The sequence below is a fragment of the Bubalus kerabau genome, chromosome 1 (assembly GCF_029407905.1).
Source record: "Bubalus kerabau isolate K-KA32 ecotype Philippines breed swamp buffalo chromosome 1, PCC_UOA_SB_1v2, whole genome shotgun sequence".
NCBI classification, from domain to species: domain Eukaryota; kingdom Metazoa; phylum Chordata; class Mammalia; order Artiodactyla; family Bovidae; genus Bubalus; species Bubalus kerabau.
In genome coordinates, this window is record NC_073624.1 from 91,215,214 (window position 1) to 91,232,806 (window position 17,593).

At 40.4% G+C, this 17,593-nt stretch overlaps 1 protein-coding gene across 1 annotated transcript; it reads left to right on the plus strand.

Annotated features, from left to right (window-relative positions):
* Window positions 1–10,143: 10,143 nt before the first annotated feature.
* On the plus strand, window positions 10,144–12,820 carry LOC129650565 (olfactory receptor 8S1-like). Its single transcript, XM_055579209.1, has 2 exons — window positions 10,144–10,916; window positions 12,658–12,820. The coding sequence occupies exons 1-2, from the start codon at window positions 10,144–10,146 to the stop codon at window positions 12,818–12,820; spliced, it is 936 nt and encodes a 311-aa protein (XP_055435184.1).
* Window positions 12,821–17,593: the final 4,773 nt, after the last annotated feature.

Consider the following 17,593-nt stretch of genomic DNA (forward strand, 5'->3'; position numbering starts at 1 on the left):
TTCAGACCAATGGAACAAGATAGAAAGCCCAGAAATAAACCCATGCACCTATGGGTACCTTATTTTTGACAAAGGAGGCAAGAATATCCAATGGGGCAAAGACAGCCTCTTCAATAAATGGTGCTGGGAAAACTGGACAGCTACTTGTAAAAGAATGAAATTAGAACACTTCCTAACACCATACACAAAGATAAACTCAAAATGGATTAAAGACCTAAATGTAAGACCAGAAACTATAAAACTCTTAGAGGAAAACATAGGCAGAACACTCAATGACATAAATCAAAGCAAGATCCTCTATGACTCACCTCCTAGAGTAATGAGAATAAAAACAAAAGTAAACAAGTGGGACCTGATTAAACTTAAAAGCTTTTGCACAGCAAAGGAAACTATAAGCAAGGTGAAAAGACAACCATTGGAATATAATAGCAAATGAAACAACTGACAAAAGATTAATCTCCAAAATATACAAGCAGCTTATACAACTCAATACCAGAAAAACAACCCAATCAAAAAGTGGGGAAAAGACCTAAACAGACATTTCACCAAAGAAGACATATAGATAGCTAACAAATGCATGAAAAGATGCTCAACATCACTCATCATTCAGTTCAGTTCAGTTCTGTGGCTCAGTCATGTCCAACTATTTGCGACCCCATGAACCGCAGCCCGCCAGGCCTCCCTGTCCATCACCAACTCCCAGAGTCCACCCAAACCCATGTCCATTGAGTTGGTGATGCCATCCAACCATCTCATCCTCTGTTGTCCCCTTCTCCTCCTGCCCTCAATCTTTCCCAGCATCAGGGTCTTTTCAAAGGAGTCAGCTCTTCGCATCAGGTGGCCAAAGTATTGAAGTTTCAGCTTCAATATCTGTCCTACCAATGGACACCCAGGACTGATGTCCTTTAGAATGGACTGGTTGGATCTCCTTGCAGTCCAAGGGACTCGCAAGAGTCTTCTCCAACATCACATTTCAAAAGCATCAATTCTTCTGCGCTCAACTTTCTTTATAGTCCAACTCTCACATCCATACATGACCACTGGAAAAACCATAGCCTTGACTAGACGGACCTTTGTTGGCAAAGTAATGTCTCTGCTTAATATGCTGTCTAGGTTGGTCATAACTTTCCCTCCAAGGAGTAAGCGTCTTTTAATTTCATGGCTGGAGACACCATCTGCAGTGATTTTGGAGCCCAGAAAAATAAAGTCTGACACTGTTTCCACTATTTCCCATGAAGTGGTGGGACCGGATGCCATGATCTTTGTTTTCTGAATGTTGAGCTTTAAGCCAACTTTTTCACTCTCCTCCTTCACCTTCATCAAGAGGCTTTTGAGTTCCTCTTCACTTTCTGCCATAAGGGTGGTGTCATCTGCATATCTGAGGTTATCAATATTTCTCCTGGCAATCTTGATTCCAGCTTGTGCTTCCTCCAGCCCAGTGTTTCTCATTATGTACTCTGCATATAAATTAAATAAGCAGGGTGACAATATACAGCCTTGACATACTCCTTTTCCTATTTGGAACCACTCATCATTAGAGAAATGCAAATCAAAAGTCAACGAGATATCACCTCACACTGGTCAGAATGGCCATCACCAAAAAGTCTACAAACAATAAATGCTGGAGAGGATGTGAAGAAAAGGGAATGCTCTTACACTTCTGGTGGGAATGTAAATTGATACAGCCACTATGGAAGATGGTATGGAGATTCCTTAAAAAACCCGGAAACAAAAATTGAAAAAGACATATGTCCCATTGTTCATTGAAGCACTATTTACAACAGCTAGTACATGGAAGCAACCTAGATGTCCATTGACAGATGAATGGATAAAGAAGTTGTGGTATATATACACATTGGAATACTACTCACCCATAAAAAGGAACGCTTTGAGCCAGTTCTAATGAGGTGGATGAACCTAGAACCTATTACACAGAGTGAAGTAAGTCAGAAAGAGAAAGATAAATATCATATTCTAATGCATATATATGGAATCTAGAAAAATGGTACTGAAGAATTAATATAAGGGCAGCAATGGAGACACAGACATAGAGAATAGACTTATGGACATAGGAGATGGGAGGAGAGGAGAGATATATGGAAAGAGTAACATGGAAACTTATATTACCATATGTAAATTACATAGCCAATGGGAATTTGCTGTATGGCTCAAGAAACTCAAACAGGGGCTCTGTATCAACCTAGCTAGAGGGGTGGGATGGGGATGCAGATGGGAGGGAGGTTCAAAAGGGAGGGGTTATATGTATACCTATGGCTGATTCATGTTGAAGTTTGACAGAAAACAACAGAATTCCATAAAGCAATTATCCTTCAATAAAAAAATTAATTAATTAAAAAAAAAAACAGACTTGTGGTTGCCTAGGAGAAGTAGGGGGTGAGGGTTGGATCAGGAATTTGGGACTAGCAGATGCAAATTATTATACAGAGAATGGATAAACAACAAAGTCCTATTGTATAGCACAGAGACCAATACTCAATATCCTATAATAAATCATAATTGTTAAATGTATAGAGAGATGCTCAACTCAATAGCAACTAAAAAATATTAAGTTAAAACAGCAAAGAGATGCCATTCCACACCTGATAGATGACCAAATATTAGCTAACAATTATTTATGAAAGAGAAACCTACAAGGATTATAGTGAAAGTTACATCATCTCCATTGTATGAGTACTTGATCAAATTATACCTACATATACACTATGATCCAGATATATTCATCTAGGTATAATTCTCTAAAATATTATCATATAAATTCTCGAGGAAACATGTATAAATGTTTATTGCAGACAATCCTGTCCAACTCTCAATGTTACACACTCTTGGTGTGAACTTCCTCGGCTTTCTTTTTGCCCTCCCTGCCTCTTCCTCACCTCCTCCAATAACCATAGCATCCAGGGACTGGGCCGAGCAGGCAGCAGAATTTTCCAAGAAATAACTTCTCCAAGATGTCAAATCTGGTGAATGTCTCATGATGAGAGCCACAGGCCGATGTGCTAATTCAGACACAGATTGGCGAAATCCAGCCACTCCAAAGCCTAAAAACTAGTGAGAAAAATTTCTGCCACCCAGAAGAAAAGCACCAGACTCTAGCAAAACCACTGCTAAGTTATCCACTAGCACCATAAGAACTCAGAAGGAGCTAGCTGAAATAACCTTGATTCTCCCCTCTTAACTTCACTGCTGGGCCAATGGAGACAACATTGATGAGTGAAGATTGACCACACTTGGTCCACCAGGTTCTGTATGTGAAAGTGATATGTTCTTTCTGGATATCGCATTTTCATCTTATTGTCCACACCAAATATTTCATTTTAAATTTTTTATTTTATATTGGAATATAAGCTGGCTAAAATGTTCAGCTAGTTTCAAGTGTATAGCAAAGTGATTCAGTTATACATATACATGTATCTCTTTTCAAACTCTTTTCCCATTTAGGTTATTATGGAGTATTGAGTAGAGTTCTCTGTGCTACACAGTAGGTCATTGTGGGTTATCTATTTTAAATACAGTAATGTGTGGCTTCCCTGGTGGCTCAGTGGTAAAGAATCAGCCTGCCAATGCAAGAGACTCGTGATTGATCCCTGATCCATGTGCCTTGGAGCAAATGAGCCCATGTGCCAGAATTATTGAGCCTCTGCTCTAGAGTCCAGGAGCCACGACCACTGAGTCCACATGACACAACTACTGAAGTCAGCGCACCCTAGGCCCTGGGCTCCCCCACAAAAGAAGCCACTGCAACGAGAAGCCCGTGCACCACAAGAAAGTAAGCCCATGCACTACTAGAGAGTAGCCTCCACTCTCTGCAACTAGAGAGCACAGCAGTGAAGACCCAACACAGTCAAAAACAAATAAATAAAAGTTTTTAAAAATATAATACTATGTTCTGCACCAGAACCTATAACAGCAACACCCACAGTCCAGGAATCATCTGTCTGGACATCCTTAAAGACAAACAGAGTATCTTTGACAATTTCAAAGGTTTTGCTGGCAGTTTGTTCTCTTTTGACTGACTGCAACCCTGTGGATCCTCTGCTCAGATGTATAGACATTCAATATTTGATCAATAGAGCAGAAAATGACAGGATAACTGGTAAGTGGACCGAGAAATATACAACATAAATCACATAATTTGTGTGCAATGTTAAGGAACTGAAGGCATCTTATCAGGATGCTGCAAATCTTCAGAGCCTCAGCTTACAAACTCTGTGGACATCTTACACTGATTCTACTCTCTGCTTTGTCCTTTGAAGACTGGGAGACTCCCCCAAAACATAAATGCTACCAAGAACAGAATTTTGTAACTATAGACACTTATGTTTAAAATGCCTACTTGCAAGTTCTGTTTCTTTCCTCTGCAAAAACATATTTTTATATACTAAAAACACTGGTCTTGAAGTCTATAAAATATTAGAGTGCATTTTAGCCTATTTAATTAGTTTCATGAAGTTATAAAAGACTAGAATCAAGATTGCTGGGAGAAATATCAATAACCTCAGATATGCAGATGACACCACCCTTATGGCAGAAAGTGAAGAAGAACTAAAGAGCCTCTTGATGAAAGTGAAAGAGGAGAGTGAAAAAGTTGGCTTAAAACACAACATTCAGAAAACTAAGATCATGGCATCTGGTTCCATCACTTCACGGCAAATACATGGGGAAACAGTAGAAACAGTGACATACTTTATTTTTTGGGCTCCAAAATCACTGCAGATGGTAACTGCAGCCATGAAATTAAAAGATGCTTGCTCCTTGGAAGAAAAGTTATGACCAACCTAGACAGCATATTAAAAAGCAGAGACATTACTTTGCCAACAAAGTTCCATCTAGTCAAAGCTATACAGTCTTTTGGACTCTGTGGGAGAGGAAGAGGGTGGGATGATTTGGGAGAATGGCACTGAAACATGTATAATATCATATATGAAATGAATCACCACTCCAGGTTCGATGCCTGATACTGAATGCTTGGGGCTGGTGCACTGAGACAACCCAGAGGGATGGTACAGGGAAGGAGGAGGGAGGAGGGTTCAGGATGGGGAACACGTGTATACCTGTGGCGGATTCATGTTGATGTATGGCAAAACCAATACGATATTGTAAAGTAATTAACCTCCAATTAAAATAAATAAATTTATATTTTTTTTAAAAAGCTATTGTTTTTCCAGTGGTCATATAGATGTAAGAGTTGGACTGTAAAGAAAGCTGAGTGCCAAAGAATTGATGCTTTTGAACTGTGGTGTTGGAGAAGACTCTTGAGAGTCCCTTGGACTGCAAGAAGATCCAACCAGTCCATCCTAAAGGAAATCAGTCCTGAATATTTATTAGAAGGACTGATGCTGAAGCCAAAACTCCAATACTTTGGCCACCTGATGCAAAGAGCTGACTCATTGAAAAGACCTTGATGCTGGGAAAGATTGAAGGTGGAAGAAGAAGGGGAAGACAGAGGATGAGATGGTTGGATGGCATCACCGACTCAATGGACATGAGTTTAAGTAAAGTCCAGGAGTTGGTGATGGACAAAGAAGCCTGGCACGCTACAGTCCATGGGGTCGCAAAGAGTCGGACACAACTGAGTGACTGGACTGAACTGAACTGATAAAAGACAAGGAATTATGTAATTTGTATTAAAATGCAGATATATTTCCGAGTATGCAGTTTAAGCTTTTGCAAAAAAAAAAAAGTTCTACTTTTTACTTTTGTCAGCACATAATAAGATTTCCTATTACCATTTGTAGCTCAGAGAACACCTAACATACATCTCAAATATAAAAGAAACGCTTCTGAAGGCACTAAAAATTTGTTTTTTGCAACCTTATTTTTGGTGGTGGGAAATTGGAGATAAATTGGAGTTAGTTAGGCAATCTGTTTTAGAAAGATAAAGGCTAAGCTGTTACAGAAGAGATCCCAAAATAAAATGAATCAAACAAAATAAAAGATCATTTTCTCTTAAGTCCAGAGATGTATTAGAGAGTCCAGAGTTAAAACCCCAAGTTCCATCGATATTGTTGTTTTGTTATTTCCTAGGTATTTATTCAATCAACCATCATTCAGTCAGTATCCCTGGGAAAGACTGATAATTTCTCATCAATACTTATCCTTCCCTTCTACCTTTGAACATGTCCATGTTTTAGACACTTGACTATTCATGTAATACAGAGACCACATTTTTTGGTCCCATGTGGTCAAAGGTGCATAACAGCAAATGAGTTGATAAATGCTGAAGCTGATAATGGATACAGAAGGATTATTACACTATTCTTCTTACTCAGCATATTAAAAACAGAGACATCGATTTCTGACAAAGGTCTGTACGGTCAAGGCTAGGGTTCTTCCAGTAGGCACGTACGGTTGTGAGAGTTGCACCATAAAGAAGACTGAACACTTAAGAACTGATGCTTTCAAATTGTGGTGCTAGAAAAGACTCTTGAGAGACCCTTGGACATTAGGATCAAACCAGTCAAACCTAAAGGAAATCAACCCTGAATATTCATTGGAAGGACTAATGCTGAAGCTGAAGCTTCAATACTTTGACCACCTGATGCGAAGAGCCAACTCATTGGAAGAGACTTTGATGCTGGGAATGATTGAAAACAAAAGGAGAAGGATGAAATGGTTAGATGGCATTGCCAACACAATGGACATGAATCTGAGCAAACTCCAGGAGATAGTGAAAGACAGGTGAGCTGAGCGTGCCGCAATCAATGGAGTTGCAAAGAGCTGGACACAACTTAGTGACTGAACAACAACAATCCTTAAATTTTCAATAATAAAAAGTTTTTATGACAGTTACATTTTTTAAGCTTTTTTACCTTTATAAAATTGAAGTTAGATTATTTAAAATGTTGTTAATTTCTGCTCTACATCAAAAGATTCTGGAATACATACATATATACATTCTTTTTTTATATTCTTTTCCATTATGGTTTCTGACAAGATATTGAAATACTTCTCTGTGTTGTACAGTTGGACCTTGTTGTTTATGCATTTTATATATACTAGTTTACATCTGCTAACCCAAAACTTTTTACAGCTTTTAATCTATTTGGATTTTTGTGAATTGCAATAAATTAAAGAATCAATTTTGGATAACATAATAAATTTGTATTTTCTCCTGTTATCATGAAAATATGTTTAATATAGTTTTTCACTTTCAAAACTAATACAGTTATGTAAAGTTTAAAAATAAAATAAAATTTAAAAAAAATACCTTTTCTATATTGTATCTTTTATCATTGCACGCTCAGTTTCTTCAGTCATGTCCAACTCTTTGTGACCCTATGGACTACAGCCTGCCGGACTCCACTATCTATGGGATTCTCCAGGCAAGAATACTGGAATAGGTTGCCATATCCCCCTCCAGGGGATCTTCCTGACCCAGTGATCTAACCCACATCTCTTGGGTCTCCTGCATTGGCAAGCAGATTCTTTACTACTAATGCCACCTGGGAAGCCCAGCTTTTATCATTATATTTCTATAATCATAAATATTACTTACAATTTAACAAAAAGACGACTTCCCTGGTGGCCCAGTGGATGTGAATTTGCCTGCCAGTGCGGGGGACATAGGTTCAATCCCTTGTCAGATAAGACGTCACATGCTTCAGGGCACCTAAGCCCACACACCACAGCTTCTGAGCTCTTCAATCTAGAGCCCATAAGATCCAACTACAGAGCCCACGTGCACCTCCTGAAACCTGCAAGCTCTAGAGCCCATGAGCCACAACTGGTGAAACCCTGTGCTGCAACTACTGAAGCCTGTGTGCCTATAGCCTGTGCTCTACAAGACAAACCACCACCACAAGAAGCAACACTGCAACAGAAGAGTAGACCCGACCATCCGCAACCAGAGAAAGTGTGCACATAGCGACAAAAATTCAGTGCAACCAAAAATATCAAAGTAGTGTCCTGAGACATACAGCAAAGTCCCATTGGCTATCTATTTTACATATGGTAATGTAAGCTCCACAGGGGCTCTGTATCTACCTAGATGGGTGGGATGGGGGTGGGGGTGGGGAGAAAGGTGTGAGGTTCCAAAGGGAGGGGATACATGTATACCTATGGCTGATTCATGTTGAGGTTTGACAGAAAACAACAAAATTCTGTAAAGCAATTATCCTTCAACTAAAAATAAATTTTTAAAAAATATCAAATGAATAAATAAGTTTTTTTCAGTTAACAAAAACAGAAGGAAAGGAAGGAGGGAAGAGAAGAAGGAAGGAATTCCAAGATTTAGAACTAAGAAATCTTAGAACTCTATATTTTTATCTTGAGAAATTTTTGGCCACCCAAGGGTACCTCTTAGATGATGCAACTCACTGAAACAAGAATAACACAGGGAAGAAATAGTTGGCCCAGGAACTCATTTAGATCAGAGCAGGCCTCCTACCTAAGGGCCTCTCCAGGGACCATCAACACTCACCAAGGTCTAGAGCTGAGATCAAGTCCCTCTGGTCATTGTTAATTTTGAGGCAAAGTCAAGAAATCTTCCTGTTGGACAGAATGACTATAGGGATATTTCCTTGCTCAGAAGCACCACCTCTGCATCTTCTAAAGGAAGGACAAAGTTCAGGGAAGCCCAGGAAGCCCTAACCATATTTGTGGCTTTTGCTCCAGTGTTGGAAAGGATGCCATTCAAGTAGCCTCCACTAAGAACACCTCTTGTTGCTCTAGAGAACACAGGTGAAGACAAATATTATTCTCATTCAACTCCATTTTCTCCTAAAACTACCCATTCTGAGAACTCGTGAGTGTAAAAGCCATAAATAGAGATCAGATTCTTATTTATCATCCTCTTGAATTACCCTTCAGGGGGAGAGAGGTGAATGCTTTTATCTTCCTTTGTTCTAGACTAAACCCTCTGTCTGTTGTTCCACACGTTCTGCTGCTGCTAAGTCACTTCAGTTATGTCCGATTCTGTGTTACCCCATAGACAGCAGACGGCAGCCCACCAGGCTCCCCCGTCCCTGGGATTCTCCAGGCAAGAACACTGGAGTGGGTTGCCATTTCCTTCTCCAATGCATGAAAGTGAAAAGTGAAAGTGAAGTCACTCAGTCGTGTCCGACTCTTAGCGACCCCATGGACTGCAGCCTACCAGGCTCCTCCGTCCATGGGATTTTCCAGGCAAGAGTACTGGAGTGGGGTGCCATTGCCTTCTCCATCCACACGTTCTAGGTTGTCTTTTATCTCTCCTCTTTTTTCCTTTACGATCTCTGTGATGCACAGAAGATGCTCCAAATTTGACTTGATTTTATCCAACTCCTCTGGTAAAAACTCAGAGGATAGCACAGTCTTCATGGACTCTCATGTTAAATCCTGAGAGCACAGTGCAAACATTGGATATTATAACATCACAGAAATCCCTTGGAGTCACTGATGTGCACAACCATTGCCTCCAATTTGAGGGCTTCCTCCTATCTGGTTTCTGTGAAACCAGCAACTCCGGTGCCACTTCCGCTTGTGTTGACACAGAAGGGGAAAAGTTTTCCATTTAGTATCAGAGATACCCAAGGAAGACTGTGCCCTGATCTTCAGATTTTCTCGGGTGGAACAGACTTTAGAAACCATCTAGTTTTCTTGATTTGTTTTTTTGGTAAGAAAGTCAAGTGAATTATTCATGAACTTACAGCGACAGAGGAATGTCTTATGCCATCGTCAGCTGTCACAATACCTCTGCCAATCATACAAACATGCATCGTGGACTATAAGCCAGATGGCCGGCCAACACGTTTATTGCTTACTCACTATGCCAGTGAGCCTTCCTGTAGTTTGAACTCCATTCTTTTTGGAACTGGAAACAGTACTTCTCAGTGCACTGGTGGCTATTTCCAACTCCCTTCATTTCCTTCTCCAATCTCAATAATCTCTTTTTTCTCTCTTTTCTAAGTTTGATTCTCTACACTCTTCCTTCCCACCTTCTCCACCTTAGCCAATAGATTATTGCCTTGAGCTGGAAAGGGTTGATGAGGTCTGACATGGCAAGGTTTCCTCTGCTATACAATCTGTCCTGGGCCAGCCCTGAAACTTCATTCATGACACTTCAACCCCAGTAATGCTCTGAGACTCATAGCACCCTGGAGCATTCTCTTCTGTTCTTGTGCCTCTGAAGGAAAACTCGAATGCTCCATGGAAGTTGGCAACACAACCAGAGTCACTGTGTTTGTTCTCCGAGGACTATCCAACAACCCTCAGATCCAGGTAGTACTCTTTGTAACATTCCTGGTGATTTACCTCCTGACCCTCACAGGGAACCTGCTGATGCTGCTGGTGATCAGGACTGACTCCCATCTCCACACCCCCATGTACTTCTTCCTCAGTCACCTCTCCTTCCTGGATGCCTTCTATTCCTCAGTCATTGTGCCTAAGCTGCTAGAGAACCTACTTTCCAAGTGGAAGACTATATCCTTCCTTGAATGTTTCACCCAGATCTCTTTGGTCATATTTTCTGGGGCCACTGAAGCTTGCCTCCTTTCAGTCATGGCCTATGACCGGTTCCAGGCTGTGTGCCACCCGCTGCTGTATGTGGTGACCATGAACAAGAAGGTGTGTGCTGGCCTGGCGGGAGCCTCCTGGGCCATAGGAATGGGGACTGGCCTGCTTAACACCATCCTCCTGTCTCAACAGCACTTCTGTGGCCCCAACCTCATCCGCAGTTTTGCCTGTGAGCTTCCTCCAGTGCTCCTGTTGGCCTGTTCTGACCCCTACATGAGCGTTGCCTCCATCCTGACCACCATGGTGGTCCTGGGCCTTGGTTCTCTTGTCCTATTGGTGGGTTCTTACACCCGTATTATCCTAACAGCCCTGGGGATCAACTCCACCACAGGTTGGAACAAGATCTTCTCTACCTGCTCATCTCATTTTCTTGTGGTCACCACTTTTTATGGTTCAGGAATGTTCAGGTATGTCATTGCTATACCTTTGAATGTAAATGTAGGATATTTTTCACACTAAGTAAACTTGCTCTGTAGACAGAGCATTGCAGAGTAGCAGGAGAAGAACTGTACTAGAATCAGTAGGCCTAGGTTCTAGTTCTGGCTCTGTTGTTGGCCTGATGTGTGAATTATTTTTAAAAATCCATTTTCTTTCTGAGGCCTCAATTGTCTACTCTGAAACATAAGTTAATACAAGAAGTCAAGATTTTCTTACTTTCATTAACCTATGATTTTCAGGGTCATCAAAAGAAAATCACAGGGCCTCTGGTAGACATTTATTCAGTGCTAGACAAGAAAATAAAATAAAATACATCATCCTTGAAACAGATGCCATTTCTCCTTCTTACTGGAAGTTCATGTCTCCACAGATTCTTTCTGGTTTATTTATTAGGCATCTACTATACACCAGCTGCTTTACATAATCAAGCTCAATTTTAATATGTATCACAACACAGGAGAAATATTATTCATGTCAACTTCTGATAAGAAACCCTGAGTTTCAGGAGTAATTAAGTACCTTACAAAAGTTGCCAGAACCAGCTAGGAATGGAACCTAAATATAAACCAAGTCTCCCTGACTTGAAACTGCAAGTTCTTTTCCACCGTGTTTCTCTCAAATGTAAACAGCGCTAGTTGATGTGTCCTTGCTTCCCAGGAAACAGTAACTAATGGCCTGTGCTCTCTACTAGTGAAACGGAGATGGATTTGTACAAATTGCTCTACACTTTTCTCACTTGTTTGTTATTGGTAAGACGTGTGGCATGGGAAAAAATAAAGAAAGGTCTAGGAGAGCTCATCTGAGCCTGAGGACAAATCTCTGCAGCTCTCTTTGTCTCAGTTTCCTCATTTGCCACAAGGGGATACAAGATTTCTCCTACCTACTTCACAGATATGTTAGGAGAGATAATTTAAAAATTAAAAAATTACAGTAAGATGAATACCTTTTTTAATCAAGCACAGCAAACCCAAAAAGAACATTCCAATGATAATGGCACAATTGCAAAAAAAAAAAAAAAAAAATTATGCTTCTTTGGGAAATACTCTCAGTAACATTTAACAAGTTACATTCAAAATTTTAATCTTACTCTTTTGGATTCATATCTCAAGCTAAACACAAAATTTTTATGTTTCACTTTATTTACAAAGCTTAGCTTGTTTTCTAAGCCAAAGACAAACATACTAAAAAGGACAAAATTTTATTCCACTACACATTATAAAAATAATGTGCTGTGATTCTGAGGTAACTCCCCATAAATGTTTGGGGAAAATGACAACATTATTGGACTAGCATATAGTTTTGTAAGGAATAATCATCATAAGATGGGAACAAACAGCTGTGTATCTAAGAAAAAGAAAAGGAAAAACATCCTCATATTGTCATCATAATTATTAAGGAAAAGTACTTACAGAAATGCATGAAATTATTTTTTGTTCTAATCTGTAGCACTTGATATGCTACAAAACTTCCTTTTTCCTTGGGGCAGTTCCTATAATGTTTTGTATAATTCATCTATGGAGGTGTTTAAAGGCAGAAATGACAGACTTCTCATGGATAATACCGTCATCTCTAGATGCTTCTACCAGTGACAGCTGACTCAGCCCTGAGCACCATCTTTGCAGAGTCTGGGGTGGAATGAACCGTGGCTGCCACCATCACTGTGGCCACTGTCCTGAGCTCATTTTTGTCCTTTGTGCAATTCTCTTCAAGGTACATGACCCCACCTTCCGGCTCAGCCCTGGAGCAAGTGCTATCCTTGCAGTACAGTGTGGTGACCCCGCTACTGAACCCCCTTATCTACAGTCTGAAGAACCAGGAGGTGAAGGCAGCTCTAAGGAGGATGCTGGCCAGGAAGCCCAGGCTTACCTTCTAAGCCAGGCTCTACTGCCTCCTCGTAATAGGAGGAAAAGTCATGGGAAAGAAGAGGAGATGGAGAGAGCTTCATCTCTAAGCTTGCTTATTTAGAGATGTTTTTCAGCAAGAAAAATGGAAGCCGAGTTCTCTGATCCCAGTGCCTTCCCACCATCAAGCAAGATGGGAAAACCTCCACAGAATTAATGGCAGCCATCCACAGAGGACCCAGTCATCACACAAGAAAATCTTCTCAATAAACATCTGGATGATCATCAAAAAAAAACAAAAACAGAACCACTATCTATCCAGCAATTCCACTTTGGGGAATATATCCAAAGGAAATGAAAATACTAACTCAAAAAGTTATCTTCACCTCCATGTTCATGGCAGCATTATTTACAATACCCAACACATGGAAAGAAACTAGGTTTCCTTAATGGATGAATGGATAAAGTAATGGAATATTACTCATTCATAAAAAAAAAGAAGAAACTCTACCATTTGTGACAACATAGATGGACTGTGAAGGCATTATTATGCTCAGTGAAATAAATCAGACAAAGACAGACAAATACAATATGATCTCATATACATGCAGAACCTAGGGAAAAACTGAACTCATAGAAACTCATAGATCAGACATGTAGTTACCAGGAGTGGATGGTAGGAGGAAAGTAAAGTAATTAAAAGGTACAAATTTTCAGGGTAAGATAAGTACTAGGTGTAATGTACAATATGAAGATTGTACTTAATACCACTGTATGATGTATAGGAAATCTGGTAAGTGAGCAAATCCTAAGAATTCTCATCACAATGAGAAAAGTTTTTACTTTCTTTTTCCTCTTGCTTTTCTTTATATTATATCTTTATGAGATGATGGAATTTTTTTTGAGGAACAGAAAAGAGGTTTATTTCAGTCTAACTGAGGACTATCGCCCAAAAGACAGCCTTTCAGATAACTCTGAGAAACTGCTCCGTTGAACCATTATTTTTAGCATAGACATATACCTTATCATAACACAGAATACCCATCAAAGATGACCTGGGAATATTCTTTCAAAGTTCCAAAAGAGATAGGTTTAGTAAATATCAAGCGAGATAGCAGGACCTTGGTGTCTAGGAAGAGAACCTTATCTTCAAGAGATTAAATATGGATGTCATAAGAAGGGAGTTCTTTATCCTTATCTTCAGAACAGACAGTCTTTACCTTCATGGTTAAAAACCAGACGTGCCATGATGTGCAGGTTTTTGAACCTTTTGAAAGGCTCTTCAGGTTCACACAAACTTCAGGCTGAACCATGTATAAGGCAAAATGACTCCCTCAGAACTCAACGTATGAAAATTTTCTCCATCAGAGGGAACTTTCAAGATTTTCCCAGTTAGAAGTTTCAAGATGATGGATATTAACTGAACATATTGCAATACTCATTCATATATGTATATCGAGCCACTCTGCTGTATGCCTTGAACTTATAGATTGGTCTAAGTTCAAGATGGTAAAGTCAGACACTTTACCATCTGAGCCACCAGGGAAGTCCTAACTTATACATTAATGTATGTCAATTATCTCTCCATAAAACTAGGGGGGAAAAGTAAAGACTATCTTCACAGCTCTTCACAGCTCCACCAGCCATCTCCACAGTTACTGCTTTCTCTCTCGTTTTGTGCCTGTTCCACCCCTTCTCTTTTGTCTTTCCCTCACTCTTTTACTTTTGTCTATGCACAAAGTGGAAATCTGACCACTAGCAAATTTCCCACTTCATACTGTGAGGGTCCCACCTTAACACTGAGACCCAACTCCTACTTGGTTCCCACACTGAAAACTATCTGGCAAAATCTAAAGCTCCAGAGTAACCTGGAAAGAAATGAAATAAAATAAGTGTGTCATTTGTATTTTTATTAACTAGAAATACCTAAATCAGAACATAACAAATAATAAATCCTGAATAACTATTTGTTGATTAAGGAATACATGAAGTAATGAATGATCATTCTGTCTCAGGAGTCCATTCTCTTGCATGATCCTAGGAAATAGGAGGGCATATTTTCCTCTAAAGCATAAGCCCTGAGAGCAAAACCCTGTCTAATGATTCTGTACCTAGTAGGTCCTATCACTTAATTGGCTCTCAATTAGTGCATAAAAAAAGAAGAAGAAGAAGAATGAACTAATGAGAGAGAAGGGAGAGAAGGAACATATGAAAAGAAACATTTAATTTTGTCCAATAAAGTCCTGCCTTCACAACAATATACATGTCAGCAGAAAGTAGCAGGGAAGAGAGATCAGGATAGAAAAAGAGCCCATATTTTGGGACACCACTGAGGGTCATACTCATAAGAGCTTGCTGAAACACGTGCACTCCGTTACCCCAGCCCAAGTCTCTCCACCACCTACCTGAGCCCAGATCACTTGAGATCCCTGACTTGGCTCAAGACTTGTTCCAAGCCTAGAGGAAGGAGAAGCAGTCGGAGAAAGTAAAACAAAAGCTCAGCTGCCACCCCATCTCCCATTCATCTCCAAAGAGAGCTCCTTGAAAGACAATAGCAGTTGTTCCATCCAAAGACTGACAGGTCTACAACAGCTGAGACCACTTCAATGCCAGCTCCCTGACTTCTACCTGTTCTCAATCCTTTGACCCTTAGACTACAATCTTCTCTGCAACTGCCAGTTTTCTTCAGCAAAGGCCTCTGAAAATCATGGCCTCATATCATATGTGGTACACTCACAAGGGAAATTTCCAAGATGAAGATATTTCTCTGTAGAATGAGGCCAGCGCTAGGAGATGAGCAAAACAGTCCCAGCTTCAGTAGCATTTCTGTTCTGACCTCTTTGTCCTCTACATTTTCCAGAGCATATGCCTTCCTGAGGGTGTCAGTTCAGTTGCTCAGTCATGTCCAACTCTTTGCGACCCCATGTACTGCACCAGGATTCCGTCCAACACCAACTCCCGGAGCCTACACAAACTCGTGTCTATAGCGTCGGTGATGCCATCCCACCATCTCATCCTCTGTCGTCCCTTTCTCCTCCCACCTTCAATCTTGCCCAGCATCAGGGTCTTTCCAATAAGTCGGTTCTTCACATCAGGTGGCCAAAGTATTGGAGTCTCAGCTTCAGCATCAGTCCTTCCAATGAATATTCAGGACTGATTTCCTTTAGGATGGACTGGTTGGATCTCCTTGCAGTCCAAGGGACTAAAAGCATCAATTCTTCAGTGGTCAGCTTTCTTTATAGTCCAACTCTCACATGCATACATGACTACTGGAAAAACCATAGCCTTGACTAGACAAACAAAGGTCGTGAGGGTGTAACTGAGGCAAAATAATAAGCAGATTGTAAGATCAGTGGAGGAATGGCCAGTCAATCCTGCCCTCCCACACAAACACACACAAGGATTATTCCTACAACCCTGTAGACTTGGAGGAAAGCCTTTCACCCCATGATTAAGAAGGGAAATGCACACCTCTGAGAGATGTGTCACACTGTGTTCAAATTCAGACCAAAATCATAGGATGAATATCAAGTTATTTCCTGTGACTTATTTTTCATTAAGTATAGGAAAGGGATGCCCTGTCCACCACTTGCCTGGCCCTATATGTCCATAAACAGGCTACTGGGCCTCCATTAAGCAGCTGCTGGTCTCTGAGACAAGCGACATATGGTCTAAATGCCAAAATACCCAATGAGTATATAGGGTGTAGGTACTTTGTGGGTGCTAAGTCGCTTCAGTCATGTCTAACTCTGTGCAACCCTATGGACTGTAGCCTGCCAGGCTCCTCTGTCCATGAGATTCTCCAGGCAAGAATACTGCAGTGGGTTACCATGCTCTCCTCCAGGGGATCTTCTCAACCCAGAGATCGAACCCATGCCTGTTAGGTCTCCTGCATTGGCAGGTGAGTTCTTTAGCACTAGAGCCACCTGGGAAGCCCGGGTATATAGGGGAGAATGAGGGAATTAGAAAAATAAAACTTGGCTAATACAGAAATGGGCAATTTAAGTTAAAGTTTTGGAATACTGGATTGTCAAAGCAGGAAAAGATCTCAGGAAAATCACTAGACCAAAATCTTCATTTAATAATGAGGAAACTGAGCCACAGAGACAGAGATGACTTAACCAGCTGTGGACCATCAGTGAAAAGCAGAAATAGATTTAGGACTCAAATCTCCTGATTACCCTTCTTCACATTTTTCATAATCAAATTAGAATAAAGTTCTGCAAACACACTCCTTAATGACCAACCAACTAACAAGAAGGAGTAGTGAAATACAGAGTCCCAACCACAAGGCCCCAAGGGTCCAGATTCTTCTATTGCTCAGCTCTCCTCATCTAAATACTCCATCATCAAAATACTTCAAGCTGGGCTTCAGCAGTATGTGAACTGAGCACTTCGAGATTTACAAGTTGAGTTTAGAAAAGGCAGAGGAATTGGTGATCAAATTGCCAACATCCACTGGCTCATACACAAAGCAAGGGAGTTCCAGAAAAATATTTACTTCTGCTTCATTGACTACACTAAAGCCTTTGACTGTGTGGATCACAAAAAACTGTGGAAAATTCTTCAAGAGATAGGAATACCAGACCACCTTACCAGTGTTCTGAGAAACCTGTATGTGGGTCAAGAAGCAACAGTCAGAACTGAACATGAAACAATGAACTGGTTCAAAATTGGGAGTGGAGTAGGACAAGGCTGTATATTGTCACCCTGCTTATTTAACTTATATGCAGAGTACATCATGTGAAATGTTGGGCTGAATGAATCACAAGCAGGAATCAAGATCACTGGGAGAAATATCAACA